The sequence below is a fragment of the Electrona antarctica genome (assembly GCF_951216825.1).
Source record: "Electrona antarctica genome assembly, chromosome: 4".
Classification (NCBI taxonomy): Eukaryota; Metazoa; Chordata; class Actinopteri; order Myctophiformes; family Myctophidae; genus Electrona; species Electrona antarctica.
The window spans coordinates 38,892,581-38,905,080 of record NC_136809.1 but is presented as its reverse complement, the minus strand read 5'-3'; the positions used below and the strand labels follow the sequence as shown (position 1 = coordinate 38,905,080).

The 12,500-nt window shown below is 45.5% G+C and overlaps 1 protein-coding gene across 1 annotated transcript in view; it reads right to left on the bottom strand.

The window, feature by feature from the left end:
- radil (Ras association and DIL domains) overlaps positions 1-12,500 on the bottom strand; it is a gene marked incomplete at its 3' end in the record, with an annotated part of 53,363 nt that overhangs the window by 36,680 nt on the left and 4,183 nt on the right. The window contains exons 4-10 of the mRNA XM_079499199.1: positions 9,885-9,992; positions 8,960-9,075; positions 8,137-8,340; positions 5,509-6,292; positions 4,087-4,217; positions 2,027-2,064; positions 1,000-1,151 (exon numbers count right to left, since the gene is read on the bottom strand). Of these exons, the coding sequence (XP_079355325.1) occupies positions 1,000-1,151; positions 2,027-2,064; positions 4,087-4,217; positions 5,509-6,292; positions 8,137-8,340; positions 8,960-9,075; positions 9,885-9,992 (1,533 nt within the window). The remainder of the gene's footprint in view (positions 1-999; positions 1,152-2,026; positions 2,065-4,086; positions 4,218-5,508; positions 6,293-8,136; positions 8,341-8,959; positions 9,076-9,884; positions 9,993-12,500) is intronic.

Genomic DNA, 12,500 nt, shown 5'->3' with positions numbered 1-12,500 from the left:
TTAGCTGTATCGGTATAAATGTCATTGTAACAAATGACTCTTCAGCTGCTATCCCAACACTCATCATTAACACTTTGTTATCTCCTTCCAAGCGGATAGAATACATTCAGTCCTGTTTGTCACTGTCTTTCTGCAGCTTAATCTTGCAAGCTTTTTGATTGATTGAATACTTTATTAGTCAGAAATGTAAACATTTCCTCCAAATTCAATGTGGTTAAGAACGGTCTAAACCTCCGATCAAATGAAGGGCTACGGTGTGTAGTACCCTCATTTACATCTATGGGGAGTAAAACATGTCTTTGGCCCCTGGTCGTGGAACGACCTGCACAACACACACAAAATAATAATAAAAAGAAAAAGTTACTTGTTTCCATTGTGGTCCTATGTGTTCAATATTGATCAACATAGCATACAAAATGTACACAATAATACATGTAATAAACAAATACAAACACTGTAATGTACAAAGGAGAGAAAGGGAAAACAGTGGCGGTGAATGACCCCTAGCTACTTTCCATGGGAATTTACATGACCTCTCTGTGGTCTCCTGATAGATGTTTCAGGACAGAAACCAGTGATACACATTCTTTGGATGGTGTCAGGGCAATCCATATTTTGGTGACAGAATAGTAGAATGAGAAATTTGGGTTGTACCAGATCAACAACTATACCAGGCTGATCAGCCCAACGTTGGTCATTGTTGTGAATTAATAAGTATATATATATAATTGCCATCGCAGCCGTGGCTACTGAAGTCAAAATGCTGTGTTGCTTATGCAGTGCATGCGAGGAGGGTGAGGATGCATTTGCACACTCACTTGTAAAGCTGTTATGCAAAGTAGCCATTTGGGTACTTGGCTCATGAATCGAGGGGAACACGTTCTGGCATGAGAAAAAAAAAAAAAAACTTGGATACCACCCAAATGTGTGTGTGTGTGCGTGCGTGCGTGCGTGCGTGCGTGCGTGCGTGCGTGCGTGCGTGCGTGCGTGCACTGGTACCTTGCAGCGTCTCCAGGGTGTGTGTGTAAGCAGGAGACCTCTGCTGTATGAAGTAGAGGATCTCTATGGAGTTGGACATCCAGAAGAAGATGGTCTGCAGGTCTGGGATCAGATCTGAGATGCTGAGCAGAGACAGAGAGGCTGGGTCCTGGCTACATGATGGGACATACACACAGCTTTGTATTACTATCCCCGTGAGGACATCTGAGCAGGGTCCTGGCTACATGATGGGACATACACACAGCTTTGTATTACTATCCCTGTGAGGACATCTGAGCAGGGTCCTGGCTACATGATGGGACATACACACAGCTTTGTATTACTATCCCCGTGAGGACATCTGAGCAGGGTCCTGGCTACATGATGGGACATACACACAGCTTTGTATTACTATCCCTGTGAGGACATCTGAGCAGGGTCCTGGCTACATGATGGGACATACACACAGCTTTGTATTACTATCCCCGTGAGGACATCTGAGCAGGGTCCTGGCTACATGATGGGACATACACACAGCTTTGTATTACTATCTTTGTGAGGACATCTGAGCAGAGACAGAGAGGCTGAGTCCTGGCTACATGGGACATACACATACACGCAGTGGTGGGATTAGTTCACGCACGCATGCACGCACGCATGCACGCACGCACGCACGCACGCACGCACACAAACACTGATTAAAAAGCTAAAAATGTTGAATTATGATTAGGTATTATTATTCTAAACCTACAGTATGTTATGCTGTTCTACACAGCGGACCAGTTGAAGAAATTGGAGGTTGATGCTTTAACCTTTGCTTTTAGGAAATATCTTTGACCGGGATTCAGGGTTTCATGGAATATCCTTCTGAACAATCCATTTCAATTTATTTAAGGAATTGAACATGTATTCTATTGCTAAAAATGACCTGTTTAATCCATGTATAAAGTAATGCATTTAAACATTTTGTATATACAGCAACAAGCAGTCTCTCTGTCTCTCTCTCTCTCTCTCTCTCTCTCTCCCCAAGGTGGAAAATAATACTCACTGCTGAGCTTGCTTCTGTGCCAAGTCCTTTGTCTTCTCCTGCAAGTGTCACACACGCACGCACGCACACACGCACGCACATGCACGCACACACAACGCACGCACGCACGCACACACACACACACACACACACACACACACACACACACACGCACACACACACGCACACGCACAGAGAGAGAGAGAGAGAGAGAGAGAGAGAGCAATTAAGGAGCTCATCAAACTTTTAGGTTGTGCGTAGGAGAGCTGAGCTTCTCAAAGAGCTCACTAACCACCAGAAAACAACACCGCTTCTCTCTTTACACACACACACACACACACACACACACACACACACACACACACACACACACACACACACACACACACACACACACACACACACACACACACACACACACACACACACACACACGCCCGCGGCGCACATACCCACACGTTAATAATTATCATATAGACCGTCTCATTTGTTATCTAAACTTCCATAGTCTCTGTGATGGTCAGGGTCGCTATGGCAACAAAGACAGTGTGGTCGTATATCTCCCAGTGGTCCTCCAGACCTGTCCTGTCCCACAATGCATCAGTCCTCCCCCATAAACTCAGTTTCACTGCTACGCACAGCAACTTCAGTGTAATCGGGACTTCACAACTTTTTTTTCCCCTACAGGAACCGTTAAGGAAACGTTAAAAGATCCCAACCCTAATAGTGGAGCCTGGGCTCCGGTCTGCATCACATCAACATTTCAACAAACAACAACATTTCACCCAACATTTGTATATTGTCTGCTTGTAGATTGACTTTGTTTTGTCTAGTATTAACAAGAGCTCGTGACTTCAATAATTACATGGGATCCATTGGAACACACGTTTTCTGTTTTCATTTAATGCAAAGTAATGGTTTTGGACACACAAGGTTTTCCCACCCGACAGCGAAGATATTTAACAGCACAGTGAAGCAGACTCAAAACACATAACTGTGCATTTCAGGGGCGCCCACTGGCCAAGTGGTCCAGGCGCATGCCACATATAGGCTTTGTTGGCCTGGCGCGTCCCGTTCATGACAACCTTTGCTGCGTGTCTCTCCCCTTCTCTCTCTCTCCCTCTTTCCTGTCAGTATTCACTTGATACTATCAATAAAGGCAAAAAAACTGTGCATTTCAACTGACGACCGACAGACAGACAGACAGACAGACAGACAGTGTGACACTGATATTCCACACAGTAGTGTGAACCGAGGATGTGGAGTGCAAACGTAAGCCACTTGCAAGCAAAGGCTTCTATAGTATATGCATATATACGTGCGTGTTGTGCATGTGTAAGTGAAACGTTCCACCCTTGCTGCTTAACGATTCACCTGACCCGACATGGCTGACCTGCTTTCTCCACATGAGGTCATCTTAAGTAGAAAACTACATTGTTAACTATAGCCGCGAGCACGGAGAAAGACAGAGACAAAACTACAGCGTTAACTACAGCCGCGAGCACGGAGAAAGACATTGAGAAAACTACAGCGTTAACTACAGCCGCGAGCACGGAGAAAGACAGAGAGAAAACTACAGCGTTTTTCCTCAGTAAAGTAGTTACAGTATCACAATCATATTAAGTTAACCACTTTATCCATTCATACGTATATGCTATTAAAAATATCAGATCTACAAACCCACAGTGAGCTTGTACATCTGCTATTTTTCTTTTTTTTTCTTTTTGGGGAAAAATATCAAAAATGTTATAGACATTTTTGAATATTGTTTAGAATTTTCTCTTTTCTTCTGGGGGAGTCAGTTCCTGGCACGAAACATTTTCACATGGGGGTCCGTGGCCAAGTATATTTAAATGATGAAATACTACTTTAAATGAACACGGAGGAGGACTTTGCTGTGAACAAACACACACACACACACACACACACACACACACACACACACACACACACACACACACACACACACACACACACACACACACACACACACACACACACACACACACACACACACACACACACACACACACACACACACACACACACACACACACACACAGTGTGAGCAGAGCACTGACCCACGCGATGCTCTGGATGCGTCTCACTATCTTGAGCAGCAGCTTCCCGAAGCTGCCAGGAGGGAACGTAGCGGCTGAGTGTTGAATACACAGACACAGCAAATAGGCTGGAGTCAGCTTATGGTCATCTCCTGTGAGAGAGAGAGAGAGAGAGAGAGAGAGAGAGAGAGAGAGAGAGAGAGAGAGAGAGAGAGAGAGAGAGAGAGAGAGAGAGAGCGAGAGAGATTTTTGAATAGTTCTAGCCGATCTATATCGACACATTGTGAGCTTGTAGATTTTTAACTATAGAAATATATATATATAAAAATAAAAAATATAAAAAAAGGCAAAGAAGCTTAGGGATAAATAGGGCTACAAATATACAGGTTCAGCTGCACAGAACCTTTTGTACTTTCGGGAGCACAGCTCACCCTGGCTGCTCCGTTCATTAAGTTTTCGGACAGCTTTGGGTTTTATTTAGACAGCAGAGCAGAGTAGAGAATTAAGCAGAGGAGCAGAGGAAGGACACAGCCCTGCAGCCTAATTGGAAAGCCAATGTGTTGACGACGCACTATCTGGCCAACTGCTGGTACAACACGATGACAAAAGGACAGTGGGGCCTTGCCACCAGGGCTACAGGACTTGAGAACAATTTGTTAAACTCAATATATCCTCTTTCAAATCACCTCTTTAAAACTCTCTTCTATCATGGCTCTCAATACCTGAATTTATATCGCTGCTGTCGGGCAGAAACCTCTCCATATTTTAACTTTTTGTTAGCAGATCTGCAAGCTCGAAATGTGGCACGAAGCAACGCATTTTGAGCTTGTAGATCTGAATACTATTGCTATTTTTGAATTTGAATGGAAGTTCCCACCTGACAGACTTTTAAATCACCTCCTAAAACATGCTTCTATCAACATCAGCTCTCAATACCTGATTTTATATTTTTCTTCTTCTACTTTGACTTATCATTATCATTAGTGATATAATTATTATTGCATTGCTATTTCGGGCATGTTCAGAATGTGTGGCCGTTTCGAGCTAGGACGCTCATCTGATTGACTTCCAACACCCAGCAAGTGTGAAGTTGATTAGATTGTTTGTGAGATACGTTTGCCTGCTCGAAGTGGTCCTAGCCGTTCTGGAGAGCCACTCATGATCTGATAAACAACACACGTGTACAGTATGTACGTATATATATATATATATATATATATATATATATATATATATATGATGATGATGATGATTCCAAGATCCAAATTTAAAAAATAGCAGATCGACAAGCTCAAAACATGTAGCTTTGCGACGCTTTTCGAGATGCTTTTCGAGTCTAATTCTCAGCTTGTAGATCTGCTACTTTTGCTACTTTTGTGTGACGCTGTTGTATGATCAAGCAGGGTCGACATAGACTGTGTGGTAGTCAGAAAGAGCACAGACCTCCAGGCTCAATGAGAGAGACGATCCTGTTCAACAGCTGGTCCTCATGGACCTGGTCGAACTCCAGCTGTAGCCTCCTCTTCTGACCTCCAACTCCAACTGCTACTCCAACGACTCCACCGACAGGTCCTCCTCCTCCTCCTCCCCCACCTCCTCCTCTGTCCCCGACCGTCAAACCGAGGGCTCCACCTCCTCCTCCCGTTCTGCTGTCTTTCACCAGCTGTGGCTTGATGCTGCGCCTAACGGCCACGGCCACGGCGCTGCCGACGACCGGCCCGCTCCTGTCCCGCAGCGTCGAGCCGCACATCTTACACGTCTCTCCGAATCCCACCCCGTCCTCCCCCGACAGCCCCCCGCCGCCCCCTGCGTCGTACAGCTGCCCCAGCGTGCGCAGGCGGGCCAGCGTCTGGGCGGGCAGCGGCTTGGCACCCGTGGGGTCCTTGTACAGGAAGATGTAGTGTGCGCCGAAGGAGAGCAGGTCGCCGTGGCGCAGCACAGTGGAGCGCTCGCAGCGGGAGAAGTTGACCAGGACGGCGGCGTGCGGGAGGGGCTCCACGGCCACGCAGAGCCGCGGGCCGTCCGGCGTGTTGTCCTCCCCGCCGGCGCCCGGCGCTCGGTAGCCGCTGGTGTTGTTGCTGCGGCAACGCGGCGGGGCGGCCACGTGCCGCAGGCGGCAGTGCAGCGACAGGATGTCCGGGGACGACAGGCAGATGTTGGGCCGCGCCGACGGCGTCTCCTGACCCACCGTGTGCTGCTCTCTGTTCAACAGGTACACCAGGCAGTCCTGAGGATGTCACATCAGTAAACATCTGTTCAACACCACGCAGTCCTGGCAATACATACCGTACACAATACACATTTCACATCAATAAAACAGGAGCTTAAGAAATGTTTTTGAAGGGCGCTAGCCCTCCAACGTTTGGCTTTCAGACATGACGTCATGCTGGTCTTATTCATGCTCTCCCAAAAATCAGCAAGCCCCCACTCGTGACGTCATGTGACAGCCAAGTCTATGGACTTTTAATGTTTGCATTAAGCCCACAGTGGGCGCTCCTCACTTCACAAGTGTGATTTTTTTTAGCAAAATAAAATGTCAAGAAAATGCCCCCTCCCCAGACTAGGTGTCACATATGTTTCCCGATTAGTTGGTTGGTTGGTTGGTTGGTTGATTGATTGATTACTTTTTTTAACAGTTTGCAAATAGTGCAGATGTTATTGTACATAATACAATAATGCTAAAAGGATAACGCAAAATAAATAAATAAATAAATAAAATAAATGAATGAATGAATGAATGAATGAATGAATGAAGCCTGTGTGTTAAATTCATCAAGACATATAAAGACATCGTCAAAGCTAGGAGCAGTAAAAGTACATTTACAGAAGAAAAAAAATGTGGGGGGATCATTTCTTCTGGCAAGCTAGAAGACTTGGGACAGGTGCTCTTTTATAGCGGTTTTGAAGGAGGGTAGGGAGTCACCCTTTCTGCTGGCTGGTGGTAGGGAATTCCACATTCTGGTGGCATAATAGTAGAATGAATTAATCCCCATGTTTGTGCTGAATCTGGGGGGAATGAGATCAGTGGAGCTCCCTCTGGTGTTGTGCCCGTGGGCGTTTCTCACTCTTTTGAAGTAGTAAGATACCGTATGCGAAACCCAACTGGAACAGGAAAGGTTGATGCCTCGTTCCTAAACTGGAAACGTGGTGCTATACAATCATGCACAGAGCCTATTGTGTTTGTTGGGAGTGCATGGCCAGGCCGGATGCACCATGAAGGAAGCACACCCCAGTCTCTCCACGGGCGTGGGCTGAAACTTTACCAACCCTGTGCCACCTGGACGTGGACGTGCCACCACCGTGCTGTTTGACTTGACTGGCTTAGAGCAAAAAAACACAGGGGAACCCTGCATACAATGCCATTTCACCAGGGGAGTCCTCAGATTAACTTACTCGGGCAAATCTTTGTGGGATAATAATAATGAATTGCATTTTTATAGCGCTTTTCCAAGTGCTCAAAGCGCTTTACAATGGTCCATTCATTCATACATTGGGAGGTGAAGCGGCGAACAGTCGACGCCAGCGTCCTCACTTCCCATATTCACACACCAATGGTGGCAAGCTCACACCGACCAACTCATTGGAGGCAATGTAGTGTTCAGTGTCTTGCCCAAGGACACTTCGACATGTGGACAGGAGGAGCCGGGATTCGAACCGCCGACCCAGGGATCATTGGACGACCTGCTCTACCTCCTGGGATGAGGAACATTAGCCGAAATTAGCTGATCCACAAACTCACAAACGTGAGCTTGTAGATCTGCTATTTTCGGTGAGTTGGTGTGGAGGGAAAAAAGTACAGACTAGAGCCAACGGTTAAGTTGACTAAATATTAAAGGTTTAAACGGTCTCAAAATACACATTAACATGAATCCAACATATTAATAGAAAAGTTCATCTATATCAAACAAGTCTATAGTCATTTATCGAATATGAAAAAGTGTAGTCTTTTTTTAAAATTATATACACTATACAATATACAGTGGGGGTCCCTGCTTCATCTCTCTCTCTATCAGGTAGGGGGTCCTTGGACTTAAAAACGTTGAAGACCCCTGTTTTACACACATGCCTCACCTGTTTGTTGTAGCCCTGGAGCAGCAGCAGGTGTGGTGATTGGTAGAGGGAGTGCCTCACCCCCCCTCCTCCCCCCTGACTCCCCCCGTCCTCTTTCCTCCGGCCGTTGCAGGAGGCGTCACGTTCTCCTCGGCCCCCGCCGTGGGCCCTGAGGGGGCCGGGCAACGTGGAGTAAAAACGCTTGGGCTCCTCTCCGACGCCGAGCTGAGAAAACAACGTATGGGCAATTAGGCATGACCAATCAGTCATTATATTCAAATGCACTCTCAAAATGTGTGTGTGTGTGTGTGTGTGTGTGTGTGTGTGTGTGTGTGTGTGTGTGTGTGTGTGTGTGTGTGTGTGTGTGTGTGTGTGTGTGTGTGTGTGTGTGTAGGGATGGGACGATAATCGTAATTATCGATTATTGTGTTAAAAATAAAACACTCATAATCATATCCTGATTCCCAAATATTGTAATTCATCGTGAAATTGTCCTACGTCATACACTAGGAGGAATTACCTTTTGTTGAGCTGCAAATTCAGTACCACTTAAACCCTCTATCCTTGATAAAACTGCCCTGTAAGAGTGCATTTGGTTATTTGTTTCACTCTGCACAAAACGATTCACCAAAATAGCACATCTACAAGCTCTTAAGCTTACAGTGTGTTGCAATGCAACGTGTTGTGAGCTTGTAAATCTGGTATTTTTGGCAAACATTCCCCCCCACACAAGCATATTTTGATAATGGTGATAATATCGTTAATTACAATTATTGTTGCCACAATAAACGTGATTGCGTGCGTGCGTGCGTGCGTGCGTGCGTGCGTGCGTGCGTCTCTCTACCTGGTTGAGGCTGGTCTCACTCAGACTGCGGCAGAGGGAAGAGGTTCCGTTCCTTGGCAGCGTCAGCGTTCCCTTGGCCCGGTTCCTCTGGAGCTTACGGGCCTGAGCATTAATGTCTGAACACAGGAAGAGGAAGCAGTAGAGAGAGAACACGAGAGGAAGAGGAAGCAAAGGAGATGAGTGAGAAAAGAGACGGACAATCGTGTTTTAAGAGGGGCGACAAAAGAAAGGGAGGGCACAAGGAGAGATGAAAGGGATCGAGGAGACAGGAGACGGTGCGACGGTAACATAATCTAATGAGAATGGGGGAAACGGAGACTGCTGTTTCAAAGCAATTTTTCTTTTTTATTTACACATGGTATACACAACAACGAACAAACAATTGGACACGACATGAATGACAATATTTTAGATATCTAAACAGGCAGATGTATTGCAAATTATATACATATGGTTTGTTTGTTTTTTCCCATTTACTACTAATATAGATCATATAGATGGATATAAATACACATGTAAATATGGTATTTTTTTTTGTTTTATGGCAGGGCATGAGTCATGAGGTCTGGGGGTCAAAGGTTGTAGTGAAATCAGGTGATTCGGGAGTCAGACGGGAGTCAGACGGGAGTCAGACGGGAGTCAGATGAACAGAGTGGCGTTGGATGGAGCCAAACATCAGTGACTCAGATGAAATGTGAACGAGCAACACCCCCCCCCCCCTCCCAGAGAGTCTGACAACTGAGGAGACCATGCGATGGATTCACAGACACTCACACACGCACGCAGGCAGGCGCACGTCAAGTAGAGTCACTGACGATGGGGGTGGGGGGTGGGGGGGGGGTGGTACTGGAAGGGGAGGCAGGTAGGGGTGGTGGTCTCCATGGTACGATGATTGACAGCCACCCTACCTGAGGGCAGTCCCCACCTTTAGAGCTGGACTGTACCACTCGACCAGACCGCAGGGGAGAGCTCCTGTGTCTGCCCAGCCCGGACCGACCCATTAGAGCCACCAGGAATTGTGGTGTTTTGGACCCTACAGCAGGGTGGGAGGGATTAACAGAAGGGGACGTGCTAAGAGAACAAGCCCCTCCCGCCCCAAACACCAACAAACCCACACACCCGCCCACAAGACTGATGTGACCTACTGTACCAAAATCAGTCAGATATCACCAGTGGTGTACTGTGCATTTTTAAACTAGCTGAGCCCTACAGCCCAGCACGTGCACACGCTCGCGCATACACGCGCACATGAACGATCGCCGATCACCTACAGTACTTAGCAAGTCAAACAATGGACCATTGATATGCCTCCAGCCAGGGTCATTGCTATGTTAATTGTTGTTAACTGTGACACTCGGCAGCTTTTGTAAGCGTTGATAGAGGTGCGAATGGTTGTTTTTGATCGATACTTGAGGTAGACGCACTCTCACAGGTCCGTCCAGTACACCCCTGGATATTATTGAGACTCATTTGGGGAAATGCAATAGTTTATGATTTAAATAGGAGGTACCGGTATTCATTTCTATATTCTGTTGTCCAGTTCAGATGAATATAGGGCAACACATCTAACTAACACGTTTGTTGAAATCTCCAGGCGTTCTCTTTTTACCTCACTTTCTTACCCTAGACACAACTAATGGGAATACAAAGAACCAAAACGAACTCATCACACTGACATCCACCTGATTTTGGAGGAAAAGGTCACATGGCATAACATCCAAACCCTCATCACCTGGCCACAATGCATAGAAAACCATGCATAGAAAAAGCTTTATTCATTGTGTGTTCACGTCACAAATTATCAGAAAGAGATATGTAGCTGAAGGTGTGATGTGTAGGACTTTTCTAAGTAATACATCACTGTCCAACTGCTGTTAGTTCTGCAACTCTGAAGTATTATTTTTCATAACAATAATGTAGATTATTACTTTAAATATGGTAATTAAGGGCAAAAATATGGTAAATGCTCAAAACTTAAAATCGCTTAATATGTTTACTCGTACACAAGAACAAAGCCAAACTTTAACATTTTGGTGAGGTTGGTACACTAAACCAACTCCAGTAGCCTACTTAAATTTAATCTGACGCATTACTGTTGACCACATTTGAACTGTGACTATCGTTTCTACCCCATCAGCAAGCTTTGTGCTTTCCTTCATTAAGGTTTCGATTGCAATTTGTCAAGAGAAATCTCAGAACTTTCTTTCCAATGGAGCGGCGCGTGACGCATTACACCTACAGCGAGGGTTAATGACATTCAATACAAGGCAGCCAACCTCACAGTGGCTGAAACTGAATACTGCAGTGGTCCCAGATGTGGGCCGAAGCCCATAGGTTCAGAATCACTGGAATACTATATTGTGCCGTTAGCTGGCTTTCACCCGGGCTGTGATGTATTCAGAAAATATCCTACACATGCAATGTATGTGTGTGAGAATACAATCCAACACACACCTGCATAATGCATGCGACACACACAAACTTAATATGTATGTTCTTTAAAGCCCAAACCACACTAAAGGGTCGGGTTGGGACAAAACAGTTTGTAAGGTAGACCACACCAATGCAACTCATTGGTGTGCAACTCAGTTACATTGGTGTGATCTACCTTAAAAACCGTTTTGTCCCAACCCGACCCTTTAGTGTGGTTTGGGCTTAACACTGAGAGAAAGCATGTGAAAAGGAGAGAGATGGGGGTTAGGGTGAATATGAATAAGTGTGTTAGTGTGTATATCTGTTAATGCACCATATTGTACATTAACTTAGTATATTATATAAAAGGTGAATTATTGAATTTTCTCTTTTAGTGTGGAAATACAATTTAGTCCGCTTTCACAGCAGCCATTTTCTGAACTCCATTCAGGTCCATTCATAAATCTTGAATTTCTGTAATTTGGTGATCCATTCATAGAAAGAGAAACTGTAAATTCACACTGGGGACATACTGTAACTGTACATTCACACGTCTGGGATCATAAGCGTACATTGGTACTGAAGGCATCTACTACAGATAACAGATAGCAGCCCTGACTCCAGGACCTCTTCAACATCTGCCTGAGGCTGTGGGATGGATGCTTAAACTCTGGTAATCCTCCTACATTGTCCCCTGATACGAGGGATGTCCCTCGTTTCCTCCACGACTGTTGCTCTCTGACATCGCATGTCATGAAGATCTTGGAGCAACTGGTCTCGCAACACCTGAAACCTTGTCCTTTACCCTCTATAGTTCACGTAATGTACCAGGCAAACATCAGGGTAGCTAACACGTAATGTACCAGGCAAACATCAGGGTAGCTAACACGTAATGTACCAGGCAAACATCAGGGTAGCTAACATAACGTAATGTACCAGGCAAACATCAGGGTAGCTAACATAACGTAATGTACCAGGCAAACATCAGGGTAGCTAACATAACGTAATGTATCAGGCAAACATCAGGGTAGCTAACATAACGTAATGTATCAGGCAAACATCAGGGTAGCTAACACGTAATGTACCAGGCAAACATCAGGGTAGCTAACACGTAATGTACCAGGCAAAC